The sequence below is a fragment of the Oenanthe melanoleuca genome, linkage group LGE22 (assembly GCF_029582105.1).
Source record: "Oenanthe melanoleuca isolate GR-GAL-2019-014 linkage group LGE22, OMel1.0, whole genome shotgun sequence".
Lineage (NCBI taxonomy): Eukaryota > Metazoa > Chordata > Aves > Passeriformes > Muscicapidae > Oenanthe > Oenanthe melanoleuca.
The window spans coordinates 1610880-1638450 of record NC_079363.1 but is presented as its reverse complement, the minus strand read 5'-3'; the positions used below and the strand labels follow the sequence as shown (position 1 = coordinate 1638450).

At 49.5% G+C, this 27571-nt stretch overlaps 1 protein-coding gene and 1 long non-coding RNA gene across 3 annotated transcripts; one reads left to right on the top strand and one right to left on the bottom strand.

Annotated features, from left to right (window-relative positions):
* Positions 1-2812: 2812 nt before the first annotated feature.
* Positions 2813-26709, bottom strand: IKZF4 (IKAROS family zinc finger 4). 2 transcript variants are annotated; one of them, XM_056514968.1, is made up of 8 exons: positions 25496-26709; positions 22865-22990; positions 19450-19548; positions 17788-18036; positions 15117-15284; positions 12197-12337; positions 8635-8760; positions 2921-4785 (listed from the first exon to the last, which is right to left on the bottom strand). In XM_056514968.1, the coding sequence occupies exons 1-8, from the start codon at positions 25533-25535 to the stop codon at positions 4097-4099; spliced, it is 1638 nt and encodes a 545-aa protein (XP_056370943.1). In that variant the 5' UTR covers positions 25536-26709; the 3' UTR covers positions 2921-4096. The 2 variants fall into 2 exon arrangements, with proteins under 2 accessions (XP_056370942.1, XP_056370943.1); XM_056514967.1 differs by lacking the exons at positions 22865-22990; positions 25496-26709 and adding an exon at positions 22472-22745 and having other exon boundaries at positions 2813-4785.
* LOC130265751 (uncharacterized) lies at positions 4873-6014 on the top strand. The gene is made up of 2 exons (XR_008842668.1): positions 4873-5068; positions 5314-6014. It is a non-coding gene; the product is annotated as an uncharacterized LOC130265751 (long non-coding RNA).
* Positions 26710-27571: the final 862 nt, after the last annotated feature.

The following is a 27571-nucleotide window of genomic DNA, read 5'->3' as shown; positions in this document are numbered from 1 at the left end:
GACCCCGGGGGTCCCCAGTCTCCTCGGTCCCCTCTTGGGGATCCCCAGTGTATTTCCCATCCCTGGGTGTCCCCAATGTCCTTTGTCCCCAAAAACCCTTTCCCTCCCCATTTCTGCATGTCCCTAATGTCCTTTGTCCCCTCCTGGGTGTCCCCAATGCCATTTGTGTCCCCCTCAGTGTCCTGTATCCCCCCAAAACCCCTAAAGGACACCCCAAGTTCCTTTCCCCTCATTCCTGGTTGTCCCCAATGTCCTTTTCCCCTCATTTCTGGGTGTCCCCAATGTCCTGTGTCCCTTCCTGGGTGCTCCCAGTGTCCCCCCTCCCTATTCCTGAATGTCCCCAATGTCCTTTGTCCCCCAAAAAAACCCTAAGGGAGATCCCAAATGTCCCTTCCCCCCATTTCTGAGTGTCCCAAATGTCCCTTTCCCCTCCTGTGTGTCCCCAATGTCCCCTGTCCCCTCCCTGGGTGTCCCCAAATGTGAGGAAAGGGATTTTTGGGGCTCAGGGGGATGGGGCACATTAAATTATTCCCGTTTATTTTTAACCAGAGCCTCAGCCAGTACAGTACAAAACTTACAGTAGATCTCGTTACAACAAATCATTAATTACAATATTTTACAGATACAAAAGCTCCCGGGAAAAGGGGGGATTCTGGGGGGTCAAAAAGCGAGTCCAAAACCTCACAAAAAAAGGGAAAAGCCCAAAAAAGGAAAAAAAAAAAAAAGGAGAAAAAAAAAAAAAAGAAAAGACAACAGCAAATTCATGAATTCCTCGGGATTTTGGGGGGAAATTGGGGTATTGCACATCCTCGTTTGTTCTTCATCTGTCGGGTTTAAAAAATAGATATTTACAGGGATAAAGCCACCTGGAGGTCTTAGAAAATTCCTACAGTTTTGGGTCTGACACCGAAAAAATAGGGGGAAAAAAGGCGGGGAGAAAAGGGGAGGGGGAACTGGAAAAGAAATGGAAAAGGGGAAAAAAAACCAGGGAAAAAAGCAGGAAAAAGGGGGGAAAAGAATGGAAAACAGGGAAATAAAATGGGGAGAGAAAAGTGAGGGAAGAACAGAAAAGAAAGAATAAAGTGGAAAAGGGTAAAAAATATAAAGGGGGAAAATTGGAAAAGGAGGAAAAAAGGAGGGAGAAGAAAACGGAAAAAGGGGAAAATAAAAATGGAAATGGGGAAAATGGCGGAAATAATGGAAAAGAGGGAAAAGAAATGGAAAAGGGGAAAAAAGATCAAAAAGGGGGAAAATGAGGAAGAGAAAAAATGAAAATTGGGGGGGAAATGGGGGAAAGAATGGAAAAGGGAAAAATGGAAGAGAGGAAAAAGAAAATGGAAAAAGGGGAAAAATGGGAAAGAGAAAAATGAAAATGGGGGAAAAATGGAAAAGGGGGGAAAAAGGGAAAAAATGGAAAAGAGGAGAAAGAAAATGGAAAAAAGAAACAGAAAAGGAGAAAAAAAAACCCCAACCCAACCAACCCAAGAGGGCTGGGAAGGGCAGAGCTTCGGTTTGGGTTAAAAAAACCCTTTTTGGGGTTCAGAGCCCCTGGTTTGGGTCAGAAAAGCCCCTGTGGGGTTCAGAACCCTGGTCTGGGTTCCAAGCCCCCCTTTTTGGGTTGGTTCAGCGCTGGGGAGGGGTGGGGGCACCCCCAAAGGGCAGCTGGGAATGGGGGGCGCCCCTGAGCGCCGTGGGGGAGGGGAAGAAGGGGGAACCCCCCAAAATCCCCCCATGGAGGGAAGGGGGGGCAGCGGGCGCTGCTGAGGTGCTCGTGGGTGTCCCTGGGGCAGGGACAGCTTTGGTTTGGTTTTATGCGTCCTGGGCCGGGGGCAGGGACCCCCGAAATGGGGGGATTGGGGTGGGGGCACCCCCAGAGCCTTGAGGGGAATTAGGGTTGGGGGACCCCCAAAATGTGGGGAAATGGGGCTGGGGGAACCCCCGAAATGGGGGGGAAATGGGATTGGGGTCCCCATGGGTGGGGGGTCCCCAGCACCAAGAGATGGGGGCCTGGGGGTCCCCATGGGGGTAGGATTGGGGTGGGGGTCCCCATGGGTGGGTGGCTGTGGTTTGGAGTCCCCCAGATTGGAGGGATGGGAATTTGGGGTCCCCATGGGTGGGGGGCTGTGGTTGGGGGTCCCCATGAGCTGGGGGTCCCCCAGATTGGAGGGATGGGAATTTGGGGTCCCCATGGGTGGGTGGCTGTGGTTTGGAGTCCCCCAGATTGGAGGGATGGGAATTTGGGGTCCCCATGGGTAGGGGGCTGTGGTTGGGGGTCCCCATGAGCTGGGGGTCCCCCAGATTGGAGGGATGGGGACTGAGGGGACCCCAAGGATGGGGAGCTGCAGCGAGGGGTCCCCCAGATCTGAGGCTCCCCACGAACTGGGATTGGGGTCCCTTCAGCTCCTTCCCCTTTGTCAAACCCCAAACGTGGGGGGACCCCAAATTTGGGGGTCCATCCTGGCTGTGCTGAGGAAGAGGAGGAGACCCCAGGACCCTCATCCTTCATTTTAGTGGGGTCAGGACAGGGGGTGAGGGGCTCTGGGAAAGGCTCTGGGGAAGGATTTGGGGGGTCCCCCCGTCCCATTCCGGGGTTCCCCGGTTAAAGCTGGGGACAGGGCAGCTCCCCCAGGGCTGGGGGGGGGCAGGCTGGGTTTTGGGGGGTCCCTGGGGGGGTTTAGCACCGAATTTTGAGGTTCCTTTAGCCCGGGAACGGGCAGTGCCGGGAGCCGGCGGGAGCAGGGCGAGGGGGGGAACAGTCTCCAAAATTCAAGTGAGACTTTTTTTTTTTTTTGTCTTTTTGTTTTTTTTTTTTGGGTGAAAAACCCCAAGAACTATCAAAAAAAGCTTAATAAATAACAGGAGTCTGGGGGAAAAAAAAAGCACAAAAAAAGTCCTTTCCTATTCAATATTTAAATAACTCCATTTATAAAAAGGAGGATTAAGGGCTCCCCCTGGGTGGGGCCAGTCGGGTTTTTGGGGTGGGTTTGTTGGTTTTTTTTTTGTTTGTTTTTTTTTATAGCCAAAGTCAGTGCAAAGGAGTATAAAATAAAAACAACACAACCCAACAGTTCCATGCCCTAAGGATGCGAGGGGGAAATTGGGGGGGAAAAAGGGGGAATTTGAGGAAGGGAAGATTTTATTCCAACCTCACATTTTGAGCACGATGTGGGAGGGGAAATGGGAGGGGAAAATGGGGGGAAATGGGGATTTGAGGCACGGAGGGATTTTTCTGGTTTTCTCCAACCTCAGATTTTGTGCTCGGTGTGCACAGTCTGGGAGGGGAAATGAGAGGGGAAAATCAGGGAAAATTTGGGAATTCGAGGTGGGAGGGATTTTTTTTCAACCTCTTATCTTGTGCTTGCAGTGCACAATGTAGGAGGGGAAAATCGGGGAAAAAAGTGGAATTTGAGGAGGTGGAGATTTTCTTCCAACCTCACATTTTGAGCACGATGTGGGAGGAGAGATGGGAGGGGAAAATCGGAGATAAAAAGGGAATTTGAGATGGGGGAGTTTTCCAATCTCAAATTTTGGGTTGACCGAGCACAACGTCAGAGTGGAAAACCGGGGAGGGAGGGAAACATGAGAATCGGAGGCAGGAAGGGGAGGAGACTTTTCCAACCTCAAATCTTGTGCTCGCCGCGCACGATGTGGGAGGGGAAAAAAGGAGAATTCGAGGTGGAGAGGATTTTTTTCCATCCTCAGATTTTGTGCTCGGCGCGCACGATCTGGGAGGCAAAATGGGAGAGGAAAATCGAGGGGAAAAAGAGAAATTTGAGTTTTCCAACCTCACATTTCGTCCGGGGAGGGAGGGAAACATGAGAACCAGAGGCAGGAAGGGGAGGGGACTTTTCCCGACCTCAAATCTCGTGCTCACAGCGCACGATGTGCGAGGGGAAAATGGGAGAGGAAAAAAGGAGAATTCGAGGTGGAGAGGATTTTTTTCCATCCTCAGATTTTGTGCTTGGCGCGCACAATGTGGGAGGTGAAATGGGAGGGGAAAAAGAGGAATTTGAGTTTTCCAACCTCACATTTTGTCCGGGGAGGGAGAGGAAACATGAGAACCAGAGGCAGGAAGGGGAGGGGACTTTTCCCGACCTCAAATCTTGTGCTCGCCGCGCACGATGTGCGAGGAGAACTCGTAGCGGTCCTGGCTGCGGTAGCCGCAGATGTTGCACTCGAAAGGGTCCCTGAAGCCGTGGCAGCCCATGTGGATGGTGAACATGACGTGGTCCAGGAAGAGCACGCGGCAGTGCTCGCAGCAGAAGGCGCGCAGCTGCTCGCCCTCCTCGTTGAGCACCCGCAGCGATTCCTTGGGGAAGCAGCGAGCCGCGCCCTCGGGCTCCTCCTTGGGCTCCTCTTTGGCGTAGGCGGGGCTGTGGCGGCTGCTGCCGCCGCCCGCCCGCTCCTCCTGGATGCTCTCGGTGTCCGTGGAGTCCTGGCAGCCGTTGGAGGGCGAGGCGGCGTCGCCGCGGCTGCGGAAAATCACCGGGATGCCCTCGGCGCCGTCCTCGGAGGAGTCGCCGCGGCCGCGGGGCAGCTCGAGGCGGGCGGGCAGAGCCTGGATCTGCGTGTAGACGGAGCTGATGACCGGGGTGACCTCGGTGATGCAGTTGGTGGCCAGGCGGAGCGGGCGCAGCGGGTCCCCCGGGCCCAGCAGGGACAGCGGGCCGGCGTAGGGCGGGTCCAGCGGGTGGCCGCGGGCCGGAACCAGCTCCGAGTCCTTCTCGAAGGCCGGGCTCACGTCGAACGGCAGCTCCGACAGCGCCAGGCGCATCTGCTTCTCGCCTGCGGGGGACAGGGGGCGCGGGGAACCCGGAATGAGAGAGGGCTGGGCACCCCGAAATCACTGAGAGGGGCTGGGCACCCCGAAATCGGAGGGGATGGGCACCCCGAAATCACTGAGAGGGGCTGGGTACCCCGAAATCGGAGGGGTTGGGCACCCCGAAATCACTGAGAGGGGCTGGGTACCCCGAAATCACTGAGAGGGGTTGGGCACCCCGAAATCACTGATAGGGGTTGGGCACCCCGAAATCACTGAGAGGGGTTGGGGTACCCCGAAATCGGAGGGGTTGGGCACCCCGAAATCACTGAGAGGGGTTTGGGCACCCCGAAATCACTGAGAGGGGCTGGGTACCCCGAAATCGGAGGGGTTGGGCACCCCGAAATCACTGAGAGGGGTTGGGTACCCCGAAATCACTGATAGGGGTTGGGCACCCCGAAATCACTGAGAGGGGTTTGGGCATCCTGAAATCACTGAGAGGGGCTGGGGTACCCCGAAATTGGAGAGGGGTTGGGCACCCCAAAATCGGAGAGGGATTGGGGTAGGACACCCCAAAATGACTGATAGGGGTTGGATGGGGCACCCCAAAATCACTGAGAGGGGTTGGGGTACCCCGAAATTGGAGAGGGGTTGGGCACCCCGAAATCACTGATAGGGGTTGGATGGGACACCCCAAAATCACTGAGAAGAGCTGGATGGGGGTACCCCAAAATCACTGAGAGGGGTTGGGGTACCCTGAAATCACTGAGAGGGGTTGGGGTGAGATGGGGACACCCCAAAATCACTGAGAGGGGTTGTAATGGGTGGGAGAACCCTCAGGGCACCCCAAATTCACTGAGGGGGGTTGGGGTGGGATAGGGACACCCCAAATTCACTGACAGGAGTGAGGACCCCCGAAATCACTGAGAGGGGCTGGGGGTACCCCGAAATCACTGAGAATGGTTGGGGTGGGTGGGGGCACCCTCAGGACACCCCAAAATCACTGAGAGGGGTTGGGATGGGGCAGGTTTGGGGTTTGGGGACCCCCCCAGACACCCCAATATCACAGAAGGCTCAGAATGGGGGAAATTTGGGGTTTGCAGACCCCCAAAATCAGAAAGAGGGGTTGGGATGGGGCAGGTTTGGGTTTAGGGTCAGGATCAGGAGGACAAGGAGACCCCAAATTGGGGGGTCCCAGGGTGGTTCACCCCAAATTTTGGGTTCATTTTTCCCAGGAATGGGGCAAGGAGCAGGAGCTGGGGGAAAAAAAAATCTGAAATTCCAATGGGATTTTTATTGGGGGTGAAAAGACACTAAATATTATCAGAATGAACCCCAAAAAGTTCATAAATAATGGGGGGGAAAGGAGAGAGTTGGGGGGAATGCCCCAAAAAATCCCATGAATATCCAATATTTGAAGTGGGAATTTTGTAATTTTAGGGTTTTAATTTGATGATTTTTTTTTTAAATTAGAGATTTTTTATTTCTTTTCAGGGTTTATTTTGGAATTTGAACTTATTTTTTGTAATTTAAGGGTTTTTTTTTTTTATTTGAGAGGGTTTTTAATTTAAGATTTTTTTTGAGGGGTTTTTATATGAGTTTTTTTAATATGAGGAGGTTTTATTAGTTTGAGGTTTTTTTATTAAATTGTGGCTTTTTTGTTAATTTAAGGGTGTTTTCTAACTTGAGGGAAGTTTTTTAATTTGAGGCCTTTTTTTGAGGGCAGATGTTTTTTAATGTAAGGGGGTTTTTTGTTAATCTGAGGGGAGAATTTTTTAATTAGAGGTATTTTTTTCATTTGAGGGGAAGTTTTGTTGAGTGTTTATTAAACTTAATTTAATTAACTTGTTTAATTTGAACAGGAACTTTTAAAATTTGAGCAAAATTTTGAACTTTTTTTTATTGAAGGGGCTTTCTATTACTTTGAAGGGAAATTTTTTTAATTTAAGTAGTTTTTCTAACTTGAAGGGGCATTTTCTTTTAATTTGAAGAGTTTATTGCAAATTTGAGGGATTTTTTTTTAATTTGAGGGGCTTTTTAAAATTTATATGTTTTATTTAAGGGGAGAAGTCTTTGAGGGAGATTTTTTAAATTTAAGGGCTTTTTTTTTAAATTTGAGGAGGTTTTTTTGTTTATTTGAGAATTTTTTTGTCAATTTAAGGGATTTTTTAAAACATGAGGGGGGATTTTTACTTTGAGAGCTTTTTCTTAATTAAAGGGGGGATTTTTTAATTTAAATGGTTTTTTTTTTAATGTGAGGGGAGATTTTTAAAAGTAAAGGTATTTTTCAAAAAAGAGGTACTTTTCTTTTAAGTTGAATTAATTTCTTTCAATTTGAGCCAGTTTTTTGTTAATTTGAGGCCCATTTTGAGGCTTTTGTGTGGGGATTCCTTTTCCCCCCTCATCTCCTGCTGGGAGAATTTTTCCAGCTTTTCCATTTTTTCCTAATCCACGAATGTCTGGGGTTTGAAGCATTTCCACTTGAGTTTTTGTTGAATTGAGGATTTTTTTTTTTTTTGTTAATTTGCAGATATTTTTTAATTTAGAGGGTTTTTTAAAACGTGAGGGGAAAATTTTTAAATTAGAGGCCGCTTGTTTTTAACAGCTGCTTTTCTTTTAATTTGAATTGATTACTTTCAATTTGAGCCGGTTTTTTGTTAATTTGAGGTTTATTTTGAGACCTTTGTGTGGGGATTCCTTTCCCTCCCACACGCGGCCATCCCTGGGGGCTGCCCCTCATCTCTCTTCCACCAGGGGGGAAATTTTTTTTTTTCCATCTTTTTTTTCTCCTTACCCACAAATTTCTGCAGCTTGGAGCACTTCCCTTTGGGATTTTGTTAATTTGATGAATTTCTTATTGTTAATTTGCGGGTATTTTTTAATTTAAGGGGTTTTTCAAAACGTGAGGGGAAATTTTTTTAATATTTTATTATTTTTTAAAAAGAGGTACTTTTGTTTTAATTTTAATCCATCTTTTTCAATTTGAGCCGCTTTTTGGATAATTTTGAGGCTCATTTTGAGGCTTTTTTGTGGGGATTCCCTTTCCTGCGCTGCTCCCCCCCACCCCACACGCGGCCATCCCTCAGGGCCGCCCCTCATCTCTCTCCCACCAGGGGGGAAATTATTTTTTTTCCCATCTTTTTTTTTCCTTACCCACAAATTTCTGCAGCTTGAAGCATTTCCCTTTGGGATTTTGTTAATTTGATTAATTTCTTATTGTTAATTTGCGGGTATTTTTTAATTTAAGGGGTTTTTCAAAACGTGAGGGGAAATTTTTTAAATATTTTATTATTTTTTAAAAAGAGGTACTTTTGTTTTAATTTTAATCCATCTTTTTCAATTTGAGCCGCTTTTTGGATAATTTTGAGGCTCATTTTGAGGCTTTTTTGTGGGGATTCCCTTTCCTGCGCTGCTCCCCCCCACCCCACACGCGGCCATCCCTCAGGGCCGCCCCTCATCTCTCTCCCACCAGGGGGAAATTATTTTTTTTTCCCATCTTTTTTTTCCTTACCCACAAATTTCTGCAGCTTGAAGCGTTTCCCTTTGAGATTTTGTTGATTTAATGATTTTTTTTTTTGTTAATTTGCAGGTTTTTTTCCATTTTAAGGGTTTTTTGAAACATGAGGTGAAAATTTTTAGATTTTTATCATTTTTTTTTAAAGAGGTACTTTTTTTCCAATGTGAATCTATCTTTTTCAATTTGAGCCGGTTTTTTCTTAATTTGAGGCTTTTTTTTGTGGGGATTCGTTTCCCGCGCCGCTCCCCCCCACCCCACACGCGGCCATCCCTCAGGGCCGCCCCTCATCTCTCTCCACCGCGGGGAGGGGGGGAAGGAATTTTATTTTTTCTCCATCTTTTTTTTTTTTTCTCCTTACCCACAAATTTCTGCGGCGTGGATCGTTTCCTTTTGGTAAAACTGCCTGCCAAGCGCTCGATGAAGGTGGGGCGCTCAGGGTGCAGCAACGCCTCGGGCACCATGTCCAGCTCCCGGATTTCCTCCCCTGCAAAACGCAAACAAAGAGGGGGGGGGGGAAAAAAAAAATCCCGGGATGAGCGGGGCGTGGACGGGAGCTGCGGGCTGGGAGGGCCCCCGGGAGCGGCTGCCGGAGGCCGAGCTTACCCCGAGTGTGTCCCCGCGGAGCCGGCAGCCGCTCCCGGATCCCTCCTGCTTCCAGCGAACCCCGCTCCTGCCGCGGTGAGGGGGGGAGAGGAGGCGGCTTCAGGCCTGCGAGCGTTTCGCCATTGCCCCCGGGGGAAAAGCGGCTGGGGATGGGTCTGAGCCGGGGGATTCTGCTCGGTGCCCGATATTAAAAAAAAAATAATCCGGCTCTCTGGAATGGTTCCTGAGCTGGGGGATGCTGATTGGGAATGGTCGGCGATGCCGGAAATCCTGTTCTGAAATGGCCCCTGCGCCCTGGAATGGCCTCTGAGCAGGGGGATTGCGGGCGGGAATGGTCGTGATTCTGAAAATTCCGGTCTGGAATGGCCCTGATCCCAAAAATCCTGCTCTGGAATGGCCCCTGAGCCGGGGGATCCCATTCGGGAATGATCCTGGAAATCCTAAAAATCCTGTTCCGAAATGGTCCCTGAGCTGGGGGATCCTAATCGGGAATGATCCTGGAAATCCTAAAAATCCTGTTCTGAAATGGTCCCTGAGCTGGGGGATCCTGATCAAGAATGGTCCCTGATCCCAAAAATCCTGTTCTGAAATGGTCCCTGAGCAGAGGGATCCCGATCAGGAATGGTCTCTGATCCCAAAAATCCTGTTCTGAAATGGTCCCTGAGCAGAGGGATCCCGATCAGGAATGGTCTCTGATCCCAAAAAATCCTGCTCTGAAATGGTCCCTGAGCCAGGGAACACCAGTCAGGAATGGATCTAATCCCAAAAATCCTAAAAATCCTGTTCTGAAATGGTCCCTGATCCTCAAATCCCAATGGGGAATGTTCCCAAAAATCCCGCTCTGAAATAAGCCCCGATTCTGAAAATCCCAATTGGGAATGTTCCCAAAAATCCTGATTTTGGCTTTTTCCCAGGAAATTCTGCCTCCCTGCAGCTCCTGACCCACAGTTCCAACACTGGAAAATCCCAGTTCCTGGAAAAGGTTCTGGGAATGGGGGTTTGGAGTCAGGGATTTGGGATCTGTGAGGGTTCAGGGGGTGGGGACATCGACTCACGGCACTGGGAGCACAATCCCAACACTTCCCACCCTTTTCCATGGATTTGGGATCACATTCCCAACACTTCCCACCCTTTTCCATGGATTTGGGATCACAATCCCAACACTTCCCACCCTTTTCCATGGATTTGGGATCACATTCCCAACACTTCCCACCCTTTTCCATGGATTTGGGATCACATTCCCAACACTTCCCACCCTTTTCCATGGATTTGGGATTACAATCCCAACACTTCCCACCCTTTTCCATGGATTTGGGATCACAATCCCTCACCCCCAAGCTTTTTTTTCCATGGAAAAGGATTCAAATCCCACATGGAAAAGGGTCACAACCTCCTCATTTCCCCACTCTTTTTCCATGGAAAAGCACCACGATCTCACAACTCCCACCCCATTTCCTTTGCCCGGAGGATTTGGGATCCAGGATTTTTCTGGGATTTTCCCAGGTCAGACCTGTCTGTGTGGGGTTTTCCCAGGGTTTTCCTGGGATTTCCCAGGGTTTTCCTGGCATGTCAGACCTGTCTGTGCGGGGTTTTCCATGGGGAGGCTCCTGAGGAAGCTGAGTCAGTTCTCCCTTTCTCCAGGGATTTGGGATCCCAATCCCTTCACCCCCAAGCTTTTTTTCCATGGAAAAGGATCATGATCCCACATGGAAATGGATCCCAATCCCACATGGAAAAGGATCCCAATCTCCCAATTTTCCCACTCTTTTCCCATGGAAAAGCACCACAATCCTATGACTCCCACTCCGTTTCTGGGATCCCCCTTGTCCAGATCCCAGGGGATTTCAGGATCCAGGAATTTTCCTGGATTTTCCATCAGGAAGTTCTGCAGGAAGCTGAGGCAGCACTCCCTTTCTCCACGGATTTGGGATCACAATCCCTTCACCCCCAACCCTTTTTCCATGGAAAAGGATCATGATCCCAACTGGAAAAGGATTCAAATCCCACATGGAAAAGGGTCCCAACCTCCTCATTTCCCCACTCTTTTTCCATGGAAAAGCACCACGATCCCACAACTCCCACCCCATTTCCTGTCCCTGGAAGATTTGGGATCCAGGATTTTTCTGGGATTTTCCCAGCCAGACCTGTCCCTGTGGGATTTCCTGTGGGGTGGCTCCAGAGGAAGCTGAGTCAGCGCTCCCTTTCTGCACAGATTTGGGATCCCAATCCCTTCACTCCCACCCCATTCATGATTTGGGATGTGGGATTTTCCCAGCCAGACCTGTCCGTGTGGGATTTTCCGTGGGGAGGCTCCTGAGGAAGATGAGTCAGCACTCCCTACATCCATGGATTTGGGATCACAATCCCCTCTATTCCCACTGTTTTTTCCATGGAAAAGGATCCAAATCCCACATGGAAAAGGGTCCCAACCTCCTCATTTCTCCATTCTTTTTCCATGGAAAAGGATCCAAATCCCACATGGAAAAGGGTCCCAACCTCCTCATTTCCCCACTCTCTTTCCATGGAAAAGGATTCAAATCCCACATGGAAAAGGGTCACATCCTCCTCATTTCCCCACTCTCTTTCCATGGAAAAGGATTCAAATCCCACATGGAAAAGGGTCACATCCTCCTCATTTCCCCAGTCTTTTTCCATGGAAAAGCACATCTCCCACCCCATTTCCTGTCCCTGTGGGAAGATTTGGGATCCAGGATTTTTCTGGGATTTTCCCAGCCAGACCTGTCCCTGTGGGATTTCCTGTGGGGTGGCTCCAGAGGAAGCTGAGTCAGCGCTCCCTACATCCATGGATTTGGGATCACAATCCCCTCTATTCCCACTGTTTTTTCCATGGAAAAGGATCCAAATCCCACATGGAAAAGGGTCCAAACCTCCTCATTTCCCCACTCTTTTTCCATGGAAAAGGATTCAAATCCCACATGGAAAAGGGTCCAAACCTCCTCATTTCCCCACTCTTTTTCCATGGAAAAGGATTCAAATCCCACATGGAAAAGGGTCCAAACCTCCTCATTTCCCCAGTCTTTTTCCATGGAAAAGGATTCAAATCCCACATGGAAAAGGGTCCCAACCTCCTCATTTCCCCACTCTTTTTCCATGGAAAAGCACATCTCCCACCCCATTTCCTGTCCCTGTGGGAAGATTTGGGATCCAGGATTTTTCCTGAATTTTCTGTGGGGAGGTTCTGCAGGAAGCTGAGTCAGCGCTCCCTTTCTGCACGGATTTGGGATCCCAATCCCTTCACTCCCACCCCATTTCCTGCCCCAGGATGATTTGGGATGTGGGATTTTCCTGTTCCAGACCTGTCTGTGCGGGGTTCTCTGCGGGGAGGCTCCTGAGGAAGCTGTGGCAGCGCTCCCTGTGCTCCTCCAGGCTGCTCTGCTGCTTGTAGCTGCGCCCGCACGAGCTGCACTTGTAGGGCTTGCCCACCGTCGGGGAGGACACTGGGGTGGACACAGAAATCAGGATTTGGGATCTGGGAAATCAGGGTTTGGGATCTGGGATTTGGGGTATCTGCACTTGTAGGGCTTGCCCACAGTCAGGGAGGACACTGGGGTGGACACAGAAATCAGGGTTTGGGAAATCAGCATTTGGGATATCTGCACTTGTAGGGCTTGCCCACCGTCGGGGAGGACACTGGGGTGGACACAGAAATCAGGGTTTGGGATTTGGGATTGGGGAAAGCAGGATCTGGGATTTGGGATATCTGCACTTGTAGGGCTTGCCCACCATCGGGGAGGACACAGAAATCAGGGTTTGGGATCTGGGAAATCAGGGTTTGGGATCTGGGATTGGGGAAATTAGGATCTAGGATTTGGGATTTAGGAAATCAGGATTTGGGATCTGGGATTTGGGATATCAGCCAGTATGAGCTGCACTTGTAGGGCTTGCCCACTGTCGGGGAGGACACTGGGGTGGACACAGAAATCAGGGTTTGGGATTTGGGATTGGGGAAATCAGAATCTGGGATTTGGGATTTAGGAAATCAGGATTTGGGATCTGGGATTTGGGGTATCTGCACTTGTAGGGCTTGCCCACCGTCGGGGAGGACACTGGGGTGGACACAAAAATCAGGGTTTGGGAAATCAACATTTGGGATATCTGCACTTGTAGGGCTTGCCCACCGTCGGGGAGGACACTGGGATGGACACAGAAATCAGGGTTTGGGATTTGGGATTGGGGAAATCAGAATCTGGGATTTGGGATTTAGGAAATCAGGATTTGGGATCTGGGATTTAGGATATCTGCACTTGTAGGGCTTGCCCACCGTCGGGGAGGACACTGGGGTGGACACAGAAATCAGGGTTTGGGATTAGGGAAATCAGGGTTTGGGATCTGGGATTTGGGGTATCTGTACTTGTAGGGCTTGCCCACCGTCGGGGAGGACACTGGGGTGGACACAGAAATCAGGGTTTGGGATTTGGGATTGGGGAAAGCAGGATCTGGGATTTGGGATATCTGCACTTGTAGGGCTTGCCCACCATCGGGGAGGACACAGAAATCAGGGTTTGGGATCTGGGAAATCAGGGTTTGGGATCTGGGATTGGGGAAATTAGGATCTAGGATTTGGGATTTAGGAAATCAGGATTTGGGATCTGGGATTTGGGATATCAGCCAGTATGAGCAGCATTTGTAGGGCTTGCCCACCGTCGGGGAGGACACTGGGGTGGACACAGAAATCAGGGTTTGGGATTTGGGAAATCAGGGTTTGGGATCTGGGAAATCAGCATTTGGGAAATCAGGATTTGGGAAATCAGGATTTGGGAAATCAGCATGTGGGATTTGGATATCTGCACTCGTAGGGCTTGCCCACGGTCAGGGAGGACACTGGGGAGGAGAGATGGACATCAGGGTTTGGGATTTGGGATGTGGGATCTGGGATTTGGGATCAGGGAAATCAGGATTTGGGATGTGAGATTTGAGGTCATGGGATATTGGGAGTTGGGGGGTGGAATTGGGAAATGGGGGTGGAAAAAGTGGAAGGAATTAGGGAATGGGGAGAAATTTGGATTGGGATCTGCACTGGGAACTGGGATCAGGAACTGGGAACTGGGATCAGGAACTGGGGAACTCCACTGAGAACTCCATTCCAGGAATTTCTCCCAGCCATGGAAAAACCAGGAAGCTGCAGGGTTGGAATTTTCCAGGCTGGGATGAGAAGGAAATCCCGGGGGAATTTTGGCTCCTCTGGAGCCTCTTTGATGTCGGATCCTTAATCCCTGAATTTTTTTTTCTTTTGGGAAGCAGATGAAAGGCAGGAGCCCCTCCTGGGAACGCTGGGAATGTGCAGCCCCTCCCCCACTGGAATCCATGGAAAATTCGGGATTTCCTCCTTCACCCCCTCCCCAAAAAAAGCCCAGGTTGGGGTGGGTGGGATGGGGAGGGAATTGTCCCAATTCCTGGCCTCTGGAATGAAGGAAGGTGGGAATGGAGCCCAAAAAATGAGGGAAAATCCCAGGATTTGGGGGGGATTTAGGCAGTTTGGGATCCTTGGAAGGACATTTAACAGGGGAAATCCTGGGATTTGGGATCCCCTGAAGGATCCCAGTGAGGGAAGGATCCTTTCTCTTTGGGAAATCTGGGAATTGTCCCCTCCAGGAACAGGGGGAGATCAGGAGGGGACAGACTGGGAACAGAGCTCGGGAAGAAATTTCATGGGATGGGATGGGATGGGATCAATGGGATCAATGGGATCAATGGAATCAATGGGATCAATTGGATGGGATCAGTGGGATGGCATTTATGGGGTGGGATGGATGGGATGGGATGGGATGGGATGGGATGGGATGGGATGGGATGGGATCAGTGGGATCAATGGGATCAATGGGATCAATGGGATCAATTGGATGGGATCAGTGGGATGGGATTTATGGGGTGGGATGGGATGGGATGGGATGAGTGGGATCAATGGGTTGGGATCAATGGAATGGCAAATATGTCATAGGATCCATGGGATCAATGGACTGGGATCGATGGGATTGATGTGAAGGGATCAATGGGATGGGATTTGGGATTGGATGGGATCAATGGGATCAATGGACTGGGATAAAAATGGGATCAATGGCATTGATTGGATGGGATCAATGGGATGGGATTGGGCATTTCCATGACATCTGCCCTGGATTTCTTTTGGATTTCCTCCAGGGCTGCACCCTTGGGAAAGCTTTGGAAACTCCCACCCCATTCCCACCCATCCCACCCATCCCACCCCTCCCCACCCACCCGAGTGGGTGCGCAGGTGCCCGCTCAGGGCGTCGCGGCGCCGGCAGGCGTAGGAGCAGAAGGGGCACTTGAAGGGCTTCTCCCCCGAGTGCAGCTTGATGTGGCGCAGCAGGTTCCCCTTCTGCGTGAAGGAGGCGCCGCACTGCTGGCACTGGAACGGCCTCTCCCCTGGGAAATCCCAAAATTCCAACTGGGATTAATTCCCAAAGAACCCTGACATCAACCCTGACCCTGCACTGCTGGCACTGGAACGGCCTCTCCCCTGGGGAACCCAAAATTCCAACTGGGATTAATTCCCAAAGAACCCTGACATCAACCCTGACCCTGCACTGCTGGCACTGGAACGGCCTCTCCCCTGGAAAATCCCAAAATTCCCAATGGCATCATTCCCAAAAACACCCTGACCCTGCACTGCTGGCATTGGAATGGCCTCTCCCCTGGGAAATCCCAAAATTCCCAATGGGATCATTCCCAAATTAATCTTGACATCAACCCCAACCCTGCACTGCTGGCACTGGAACGGCCTCTCCCCTGGGAAATCCCAAAATTCCCAATGAGATCATTCCCAAAGAACCCTGACCCTGCACTGCTGGCATTGGAACGGCCTCTCCCCTGGGAAATCCCAAAATTCCCAATGGCATCATTCCCAAAAACACCCTGACCCTGCACTGCTGGCATTGGAATGGCCTCTCCCCTGGGAAATCCCAAAATTCCCAATGGGATCATTCCCAAATTAATCTTGACATCAACCCCGACCCTGCACTGCTGGCACTGGAACGGCCTCTCCCCTGGGGAACCCAAAATTCCCAATGGGATCATTCCCAAAGAACCCTGACCCTGCACTGCTGGCACTGGAATGGCCTCTCCCCTGGGAAACCCAAAATTCCCAATGGGATCATTCCCAAAAACACCCCAACCCTGCACTGCTGGCACTGGAACGGCCTCTCCCCTGGGAAATCCCAAAATTCCCAATGGGATCATTCCCAAATTAATCCTGACATCAACCCTGACCCTGCACTGCTGGCACTGGAACGGCCTCTCCCCTGGAGAATCCCAAAATTCCCAATGGCATCATTCCCAAAGAACCCCAACCCTATTCCTGACCCTGCACTACAATGCAATGCAGCCCATCCCACACACATCCAACCCCAAAATTCCCAAATTCCCATACCCCAGAATTCCCATTTTTATCCCATTTTTTTTTGGGAATCTCACCAGTATGACTCCGTTTGTGCACCATCAGCACGTTGGGCCCGATGCAGCCCATCCCACACCCACAATTCCCATTAACTCCCATTTTTATCCAATTTTCCCATATTTTATCCCATTTTCTCACCAGTGTGGCTCCGTTTGTGCACCATCAGCACGTTGGGCCCGATGCACACCATCCCACACCCCAGAATTCCCATTTTATCCCATTTTATCCCATTTTATCCCATTTTTATCCCATTTTCTCACCAGTGTGGCTCCGTTTGTGCACCATGAGCACGTTGGGCCCGATGCACACCATCCCGCACCCAGATTTCCCATTTTATCCCATTTTATCCCATTTTATCCCATTTTATCCCATTTTTACCCCATTTTATCCCATTTTTATCCCATTTCCTCACCAGTGTGGCTCCGTTTGTGCACCATCAGCACGTTGGGCCCGATGCACACCATCCCACACCCAGAATTCCCATTTTACCCCATTTTATCCCATTTTATCCCATTTTTACCCCATTCCCTCACCAGTGTGACTCCGTTTGTGCACCATCAGCACGTTGGGCCCAATGCAGCCCATCCCACACCCACAATTCCCATTTTATCCCATTTATTCCCATTTTTATCCCATTTTATCCCATTTATTCCCATTTTTACCCCATTCCCTCACCGGTGTGGCTCTGTTTGTGCACCATCAGCACGTTGGGCCCGATGCAGCCCATCCCACACCCACAATTCCCATTTTTATCCCATTTTACCCCATTTTTACCCCATTTATTTTGGGAATCTCACCAGTATGACTCCGTTTGTGCACCATGAGGACGTTGGGCCCGATGCAGCCCATCCCACACCCACAATTCCCATTTTCCCCATATTTTACCCCATTTTCTCACCAGTGTGGCTCCGTTTGTGCACCATGAGCATGTTGGGCCCGATGCACACCATCCCACACCCAGAATTCCCATTTTATCCCATTTTACCCCATTTTTACCCCATTTATTTTGGGAATCTCACCAGTATGACTCCGTTTGTGCACCATGAGGACGTTGGGCCCGATGCAGCCCATCCCACACCCAGAATTCCCATTTTACCCCATTTTCCCCATATTTTACCCCATTTTCTCACCAGTATGACTCCGTTTGTGCACCATGAGCACGTTGGGCCCGATGCAGCCCATCCCACACCCAGAATTCCCATTTTCCCCATATTTTATCCCATTTTACCCCATTTTTACCCCATTTATTTTGGGAATCTCACCAGTATGACTCCGTTTGTGCACCATGAGGACGTTGGGCCCGATGCAGCCCATCCCACACCCAGAATTCCCATTTTACCCCATTTTCCCCATATTTTACCCCATTTTCTCACCAGTATGACTCCGTTTGTGCACCATGAGCACGTTGGGCCCGATGCAGCCCATCCCACACCCACAATTCCCATTTTCCCCATTTTTACCCCATTTTCTCACCAGTGTGACTCCGTTTGTGCACCATGAGCACGTTGGGCCCGATGCACACCATCCCGCACACGTCACAGCGCAGTTTCCCGTTGGGCAGGCGGATCCCGCCGGGCGAGTGCGGCTCCGGGAACGGCTCCGGGAACGGCTCCGGCTCCGGCTCCGGCTCGGGCAGGGAATCCTCCGGCCCCTCCCGCTCCTCCTGCAGCCCCCGGCCCGGGGAATCCTCCTCTGAGGACATCTCCACCTTGATGGAGTTGGCTGGAGGGGGGAAATTGGGATTGGGAAATCGTGGGGTGGGGAGATGGAAAATTCCAGGATGGGGAGAGGGGAAAATGGGTAAGAGGGAAAAGGGGGATGGAGAGTGGGAAAAGTGCAAGGATGGGGAAAGGGAAAATGGGAAAAATGGGATGGGGAGAGGGGAAATGGGATGGGGAAAATTCCAGGATGGGGAGAGGGGAAATGGGAAAAATGGGATGGGGAAAATTCCAGGATGGGGAAAGGGAAAATGGGATCACGAGAGGGGAAATGGGAAAAACAGGATCAGGAGAGGGGAAATGGGAAAAATGGGACAAATGGGAAAAATGGTAAAAATGGGAAATGGGGAGATGGGAAAAGGGATGGGAGAGGGAAAATGGGAAAAACAGGATCAGTAGAGAGAAAATTCCAGGATGGGGAGAGGGGAAATGGGGAAAAAATGGGATGGGGAAAATTCCAGGATGGGGAGAGGGGAAATGGGGAAAAATGGGATGGGGAAAATTCCAGGATGGGGAGAGGGGAAAATGGAAGCATGGGAGAGGGAAAATGGGAAAAATAGGATCAGGAGAGAGAAAATTCCAGGATGGGGAGAAGGAAGAACAGGATCAGAAGGAAAATGAGAAAAATGAGATGGGGAGAGAGAAATGTGATGGGAGAGGGGAAATTCCAGGATGAGGAGAGGGAAAATTGGGAAAAATGGGATGGGGAGAGGGGATTTGGGAATTTGGCAATCAGGGGTTTGGGAATTTGGGGATTTGGGAATATTTAGAGAATATTTAGGGAATACTTAGGGAACGTTTAGGGAACATTTTGGGAATGTTTAGGGAATGCTTAGGGAATATTTAAGGAATATTCAGGGAATATTTGCGGAATGTTCAGGGAATATTCAGGGAATATTTAGGGAATGTTTTGTGACTGTTTAGGGAATGTTTAGGGAATGTTTAGGAAATATTCAGGGAATATTTTGGGAATGCTTAGGGAATATTTAAGGAATATTCAGGGAATATTTAGGGAATGTTCAGGGAATATTCAGGGAATATTTAGGGAATGTTTTGTGACTGTTTAGGGAATGTTTTGGAAATGTTTAGGGAATATTTAAGGAATATTCAGGGAATATTTGCGGAATGTTTTGTGACTGTTTAGGGAATGTTTAGGGAATGTTTTGGAAATGTTTAGGAAATATTCAGGGAATATCTTGGGAATGTTTAGGGAATATTTAAGGAATATTCAGGGAATATTTAGGGAATGTTTTGTGACTGTTTAGGGAATGTTCAGGGAATATTTAGGGAATATTTAGGGAATGTTCAGGGAATATTCAGGGAATATTTTGGGAATGTTCAGTGACTGTTCAGGGAACATTTAGGGAACATTTAGGGAACATTTAGGGAACATTTAGGGAACACTCTGGGTACTCACCGGGGGAGCGCGGGGACGAGCGGGGGCTGGGGGGGCTCCGTGCCGCCCCTCCCCCCCCGGCCGAGCGGAATTCCTGCTCCAGGGGGGAATCACCTCGGGCTGGGGGCGGGGCAGGGGCAGGGTCAGGACCCCAAACCCCCCCAGAACGAATCTCCACCCCCAATCCCAAATTTCCCCCCAATCCCAAATCCCCCCGTCCCAAATTTCCTTTCCCCGATCTCAAATTTCCTCCCTTACCCCAAATTTCCTCATCCTCCCCATCCCAAAATTTTGATCCCAAAATTTCCCCCATCCCAAAGTTCTCCCCCAATCCCAAATTTACTTCCCTGATCCCAAAATTTCTCTCCCCAGTCCCAAATTTCTTTCCTGGTCTCAAATTTCCTCCCCCATCCCAAACTCTGATCCCAAATTTCCACCCCCTTCCACCCCCCCCATCCCAAATTTCCTCTCCCATCCCAAATTCTCATCCCAAATTTCCACCCCTTCCCACCCTCCAATCCCAAATTCCCCCAACCCAAATTTCCTTCCCTCATTCCCAAATTTTTTCCCCCATCCCAAACTCTGATCCCAAATTTTCACCCTCCCACCTCCCCAATCCCAAATCCCAAATTTCCTCTCCCGAATCCCAAATTTTCATCCCAAATTTTCTTTCCCCAATCCCAAATTTCCTCCCCATCCCAAATCCCCCCATCCCAGATTTCATTTCCCCATCCCAAACTCTGATCCCCAAATTTCCTCGTCCCACCCCCCCAATTCCAAATCCCAAATTTCCTCCCCCATTCCAAATTCTGATCCCACATTTCCACCCTCCACCCCAATCCCAAATCCCCCCCACCCCAAATTTCCTTTCCCCAATCCCAAATTTCTTCCCCCACCCGAAATTTTCATCCCAAATTTCCTCACCCCATTCTCAAATTTCATTTCCCCATCCCAAATTTCATCCCCCCCACCCCCCCAATCCCAAATTTCCCCCCCCCACCCCAAATCCCCCCTCCCGTGGGAACAGCTGGAATTTTGGGTGGAACATCCCCCCCTCCTCCAGCTGGGAATGCCATTTCCAAACTTTTCCGGCCCAGCTGGAATTTTTGGCCCGGGAAAATCTCCCTGGGAGTTTCCCAAACATTCCCAAAATCTCCCGAGGGGAGCGGGGAGGGGTTGGAAAATTCCCAAACCGCCGGGAAGAGCCTGGGAAAGGGCGGGAGGAGCCGTTCCCGACCTCGGGAATCTCGGGAATGTTGAGCCCGGGGGAGCTGGGGGGGGATCGGGGCTGGAAATTCCGGATTTTCCAGCGGTGAATCCCAGGGAAAAAAATCGGGATTTGGGAAGGGTTGGGTTTTTCCCGGTTTGGGAGTTGAAGGGTTGAATTTCCCTCTCCAGGATTTCAAAATCCTCTTCAAGATTCCCAAATTTCCTTCTCCAAAATCCACAAATTTCTCCTCTCCAGGATTCCCAAATCCCCCTCCAGGATTCCTAAATTCCCGCGCTGAAATTTCTAAATTTCCCTCTCCAAGATTCCTAAATTCTCACTCTGAAATTCCCAATTTTCTTCTCTCCAGAATTCCTAAATTTCCTCTCTGAAATTCCTAAATTCCCCCTCTGAAATTCCCAAATTTCTCCTCTCCAGGATTCCCAAATTTCTTCTCTCCAAAATTCCCAATATTCCCTATGATCCCCAAATCCCCCTCCAGCATTCCTAAATTCTCTCTCCAAAATCCCCAAATTTATTTTTTCTAGGATACCCAAATCCTCCTTCAGAATTCCCAAATTCTCTCTCCAAAATCCTCAAATTCCCGCTCTGAAATTCCCAAATTTCTCCTCTCCAGGATTCCTGAATTCCTTCTCCAGAATTTCTAAATTCTCTCTCTGAAATTCCCAAATTCCCCTCTCCAGGATCCCCAAAATCCCATCCAGAATTCTCAAATTTCCCTTTCCAGGATTCCCAAAATCTCATCCACAATTCCCAAATTTCCCTCTGGAGCTGGAACTGAATCCATGGGTACCTCTGACCCAGCACAGGGAATTCCAGAATTCCCAAATCCCCCTCTGGGTACCTCCCTCTATTCCCAGGGAATTCCAGAATCCCTAAATTCCATCCCAGAATCCCTGAATTCCTTCCAGGGGCAAATCCCAAATCCCAAAAATCCCTGGGACCGACCCTTGGGAATCTCCTGGGGCTGCATCCTGATCCCACCCAGCTCAAATCCCACTCCAAGGGTTTTTTCCATGAAAAAAGGGAATTCCAGAATCCCAAAATTCCATCCCAGGATCCCTAAATCCCTTCCAGTGGCAAATCCCAAATCCCTGGGAGTGGGACAAGAGCGACCCCTGGGTGCCCTGATCCCACCCGGCTCAGATCCCACTCCGAGGGTTTTTCCCATGGAAAAAAGGGATTCCAGGATCCCAAAATCCCATCCCAGAATCGCTAAATCCCATCCTGGAGCATCTCTGGCCACTCCGGGGGCAAATCCCAAATCCCAAAAATCCCTCGGAGTGGGACAAGGGGGATCCCGGAGCCTCATCCCGATCCCACCCTGCTCAAACCCAACTCCAAGGGTTTTTTCTCATGGAAAAAGAGAATTCCAGAATCCCTAAATTCCATTCCAGGATCCCTAAATCCCTTCCAGGGGCAAATCCCAAATCCCAGATTCTAAATCCCAAATCCTTCAGAGTGGGACAAGAGCGACCCCTGGGTGCCCTGATCCCACCCGGCTCAGATCCCACTCCGAGGGTTTTTTCTCATGGAAAAAAGGGATTCCAGGATCTCAAAATCCCATCCCAGAATCCCTAAATTCCATCCCAGAATCCCTAAATCCCTTCCAGGGGCAAATCCCGAATCCCAAATCCCTCAGAGTGGGAGAAGGGGGATCCCGGAGCCTCATCCCGATCCCACCCCGCTCAAACCCAACTCAAATTTTTTTTTTTTTTTTTTTTTCCTGAAGCAAAAAGAGAATTCCAGGATCCCTAAATTCCATCCAGAGCTATTCCAGGGGGGAAAATCCCAAAAAAAATCGGCGGGACCGACCTTTGGGAATCTCCTGGAGCCTCATCCCGCTGCCAGCTCGCTCCGCTCCCAACCCCGACAATTCCAGCAGCTCCAAATCCCCAAATCCCGGAGGCGCTCCGGGAATCTCCGGCTCCTCCCAAATCCCTAAATCCCTAAATCCCACCTCGGGGAGTGGCCAAAGCTCTCCCGCTTTTCCCTCCTCCCTCATTCCAGCCGGGAATTCCTGAAATCCCTTCCCTTCAATCCCCTCCCAGCTCAGCCGCGGCGCTTTTTTTTTTTTTTTTTTTTCCTTTCCCACACCCGCGGAGTTGAATTCTCATGGAGAAAAAAAAAAAAAATAAAAAAAAATTCCGATTCTGCCGGGATATTTTTTTTTTTTTTTTTTTTTGGGAGGGGGGAATTGTTTCGTACCTTGCGGGAGGAATCCCGGAGATCCCTGGATCGGGATTCCCGGGAAGCAGCGCGGGATCCCGGCGGGGCGCAGGGCGGCGCTGGCCGGGCGCACGCAGCCGCTCACCTTCCAGGAAGAGCAGATTCCTGGAATCCAGGGAAAATCCAGCTCAGGAATGGGAGAGGGAGGAGGAGGAGGAGGGATGGGAATGGGGGAAGGAGGGAGGGAAGGAGGGAGGGATCCCAGATTTTAGTGGGATCCCAGATTTTAGTGGGGAGAGGAGGAAATGGGACATTCCCAAAAGGGCAGGAACTGGGAATGAGCCGGGAATCGCCCCGGGAATGGGAGAGGGAGGGGCTGGAATGTGAAATGTGGGAATGTGGGAATGTGGGAATGAAGGGTTGGAATGTGGGAATGTGGGAATGGCTCACGGCGAGCGTGGGATCCCAGATTTCAGCGAGATCCCAGAATTTCAGCGGGACGGGAATGAGAAATGGGGCGCTGCCAAAAGCTGGGAACTGGGAATGGAGCCGGGAATGGGAGAGGGAAGGAGGGAGAGGGGTGGGAATGTGGGAATGTGGGAATGTGGGAATGTGGGAATGTGGGAACGTGGGAATGGGAATGTGGGAAGGGAGCAGGGAGGGCGGGATCCCAGATTTTAGTGGGATTGGTCCTGGCCAAAAGCAGGAACTGGGAATGGAACTGGGAATTCCAGCGGGAATGGGAGAGGAAGGGGAGGAGGAGGAGGAGGGAGAGGGAGAGGGGTGGGAATTTGGGAAGGGAGAGGGAGGGAGAGCAGGGTTTGGATCCCAGATTTTAGCAGGATCCCAAATTTTAGTGGGATGAGCATGAGAAATGGAGCATTCCCAAAAATCAGAGAGTGGGAATTGCACCGGGAATTGGAGGATGGAAGGGGAGGAGAAGGAGGGAGAGGGAAGGGAATGTGGGAATGAGGGAATGTGGGAGGGAGAGGGAGTGCGGGGTTGGGTGGGATCCCAAATTTCAGTGGGATGAGCAGAAGGAGAAATGGAGCATTCCCAAAAATCAGGGAGTGGGAAATGAGAGCCAGGAATGGGAGAGGGAGGGGAGGAGGAGGAGGAGGGAGAGGGGAAGGAATGTGGGAATGTGGGAAGAGAGAGAGAAGGGGGGGTTTGGATCCCAGATTTCTATAGGATCCCAAATTTTAGTGGGATGAGGATGAGAAATGGAGCATTCCCAAAAATCAGAGAGTGGGAATGGAACCAGGAATGAGAAAGGGAAGACGAGGAGGGAGAGGGGAGGGAATGAGTGAGGGAGAGCAGGGTGTGGATCCCAGATTTCAGTGAGATCCCAAATTTTTCAGGGAGAATTGGAGCATTCCCAAAAATCAGGGAGTGGGAATTGCACCGGGAGGAGCTGAGGAGGAGGAGGGAGAGGGGAGGGAATTTGGGAATTTGGGAATGTGGGAAGGGAGAGCAGGGATGGATCCAGAGATTCACAAGAATCTGGGATGGATCCAGGGAAATCAGAAAGATTTGGGATGGATCCAGGGATTCACAAACTCCCCCCAAAACCAGGAATGAGGATCCAAACCCATTTTTTTGGGATCAGCAGCAAAGCTGGAAAATTCCCCTCCCTCCTCCTCCCCCTCCTTCCCAATCCCTGCGGGGCAATTCCAGCCCAGCCCTGGGAACATTCCAAACTTCCCTGGGAACATTCCAAGCTTCTCCCTCATGGAATTTTCCTGGATCTCATCCCCTCCCTTCCCTCCCCTCCTGCCAGGCTGGAATTTGAACCATTCCTGCCCCTCCTGGAAATTCCAGCCCCGATCCAAGCGGGAATTTCCCACCCTTGGTCTCACATTCCCGGATTTTCTCATCCCCCTGGGGATTTTCCAGCCCTGAAGCTTTAGAAAGGTGCAAAAATTCAGGAATTTCTGCTCCAGTTGCAGGGAAATTGGGATAAATCCAACTAAACTCGGTCCTGTCCTGGGGTTTTGGGGCTGGAATATCCAAATTCTCTCTGGATCCACGGGGAATCCTCAAAAAATCTGGGAAAAATCGGGGGGAAATACAGGAAGGGGCTGAGAGCTGAAAAATCTGGGGAAAAAATGGGGAAAAAACCGAGAAAAAATCCGGGAAAAAGCTGGGAAGGGGCAGGAAGGGGATGAGATCCCAAATCCAGCCCCAAAAATCTGGGGAAAATCCGGGAAAAATCCAGGAAAAATTGGGGAAGGGGCTGAGATCCCAAATCCAGCCCTGAAAATCCAGGGAAAATGTGAGGGGAAATCTGGGACAAAATCAGGGGGAAAATCTGGGTGAAATCCTGGAAAAATCTGGGAAAAACTGGGGGAAAATCCGGGAAAACTCAGGGAACAATCTGGGGAAAAATCCAGGAAAAATCCATGAAAAATCTGGGAAAAACCTGGGAAAAATCCAGGAAAAAACGGAAAATCCAGGAAAACCCAAGAAATATGTGGGGGAAATCCAGGAAAAATCTGGGGGGAAATCAGGGGAAAACCTGGGAAAAAAGCCAGGAAAATTGTGGGAAAATCTGGGAAAAATCTGGGGCAAAAGGTGGAGAAAATCTGGGGAAAAAAAATCCAGGAGGAATCTAGGAAAATTTTGGGAAAATTTTGGGAAAAATTGTGAGAAATCCTTGGAAAGCCTCACCAGTGATGTAGGATCGGGCGTTGCAATCCTCGATGTCCATGGCTGCAAATTCCCTAAAAAAGGAGGAAATCCCCTCAGAATTCCAAATTTATCCAGGGAAAAATCAGGAATTTGGGAAACAGCGACCCTGGGAAAGCCCAAATCTGCACCTGGCCTGGAGGGGGATGGGAATCCATGGGAATTCCAGGGGATTTTATGGAATTTTATGGAATTTTTTAGGAATTTTTAGGGATTTTATGGAATTTTATGGATTTGATTCCGGGGGAATTTTGGGATCTGCAGGGAAAGAGGAGCTGATGATGAGGGGGCTTTAATTAGCTATTAATGAGTTATTATTTCCATATTAATTGGTTATTAACTGGATAATGATCAGTTATTATTAGGTTATAATTAGTAATTAATTTGACGTTAATCAGTTATTAATTGGATGTTAATTCATTTTTCTTTGGCGTTAATTAGTTGTTAATTGGATGTTAATTAGTTATTAATTGGGTGTTAATTCATTTTAATCAGACATTAACTGGTTATTAATAAGCCATTAATTGTTTATTAATTGGCTTATTAAATTTTGATTGATATTAATTGGTTCTTAACTAGTTATTACTTAGTCATTAATTTTTATTGATTGATATTAATTGGGTTTTAACTGGCTGTTGTTCCACCATTAATTTTATTAATTGGTATTGACTCAATATTGATCATTAATTGTATATTAATTGGCTAATGATAGGTAATAATGGGGCTATTAATTGGATATTAATTGGTTATTGATTGGATATTAACTAGCTATTAATGACTTATCAAGTGGGTATTAATTGGTTGTTAATTACTAATAAGTTAATAATTGGTTAGTAATGAGCCACTGGAACCATTAATTGATTACAAATGAGCTATTAATTGTTTATTAATAACGTATTAACTGGACATTAACTGACTCTTGGTTAGTTATTAATGGTGTATTAATGAGCCATTAACTGATTATTAATGAGCTATTGGCAAGGAGTCATTAACTGGTTAATGAGCTATTAACTGGGTATTAATTGGCTGGTAATGAGCTATTAATTAGTTATTAATGAGGTTTTAATTAGGAGCCAGAGCTGTTCATGGGCGCAGGGGGAACAGCCTGGGGTGATCCCAGGGACAGTTCCAGGGTTGGGGACAGTTCCAGAATTAAGGGACATTCCAGGATCAGGGACAATCCCTGTGCTGAAATCCCAGATCTGGGGACAATTCCAGGCTTGGGGACAACCCCAGGATTGAGAACATTCCATCCTGGGGACAATCCTGGAATTAAGGGACATTCCAGGATCAGGGAGAGTCCCACTCCTGGGACAATCCTGGGATTGAGAACATTCCAACCTGGGGACAAATCCATTCCTGGGGACAAATCCAGGCCCTGCAATCCCAGGATCAGGGATGATCTCAGTCCTGGAACCTCGGATTTGGGGACAAATCCCAGTCCTGGAGACAAATCCCAGTCCTGGGGACAAATCCCAAAATCAGGGACAACTCCATTCCTGGGGACAAATCCCAGTCCTGCAACCCCAGGATCAGGGATGATCCCAGGCCTGCAACCTCAGATTTGGGGACAAATCCCAGTCCTGGGGACTAATCCCAAAATCAGGGACAACTCCATTCCTGGGCACAATCCCAGTCCTGCAATTCCAGTCCTGGGGACAAATCCCAGTCCTGGGGACAATCCCAACATCAGGGACAATTCCAGTCCTGGGGACAAATCCCAGGATCAGGAACAGTTCCAGTCCTGGGCACAATCCCAGTCCTGCAACCCCAGATTTGGGGACAAATCCTGGTCCTGGGGACAATCCCAGGAACCAAGGACATCCCAGGATTGAGGCCATTCCATCCTGGGGACAATCCTGGAATTAAGGGACATTCCAGGATCAGGAACAGTTCCAGTCCCGGGGACAACCCCAGGATCAGGGACAATCCCTGTGCTGAAATCCCAGATCTGGGGACAAATCCCAAAATTAAAGACAATCCTGGAATGAAGGACAATCCTGGTGCTGCCATCCCAGATCTGGGGACAGTTCCAGGTCTGGGGACAATCCTGGGATT

Excerpts from the sequence above, each read along its gene's own strand:
- IKZF4 (XM_056514967.1), bottom strand. The coding sequence starts at position 22,661 with ATGAGGGAGGAGGGAAAAGCGGGAGAGCTTTGGCCACTCCCCGAGGTG. Across the intron at positions 12,338-15,116 it reads GCACCTGCGCACCCACTCGG|TGTCCTCCCCGACGGTGGGC; the intron begins GTGGGTGGGGAG and ends TGTCCACCCCAG. Across the intron at positions 4,786-8,634 it reads CACGCCGCAGAAATTTGTGG|GCGAGAAGCAGATGCGCCTG; the intron begins GTAAGGAGAAAA and ends TGTCCCCCGCAG.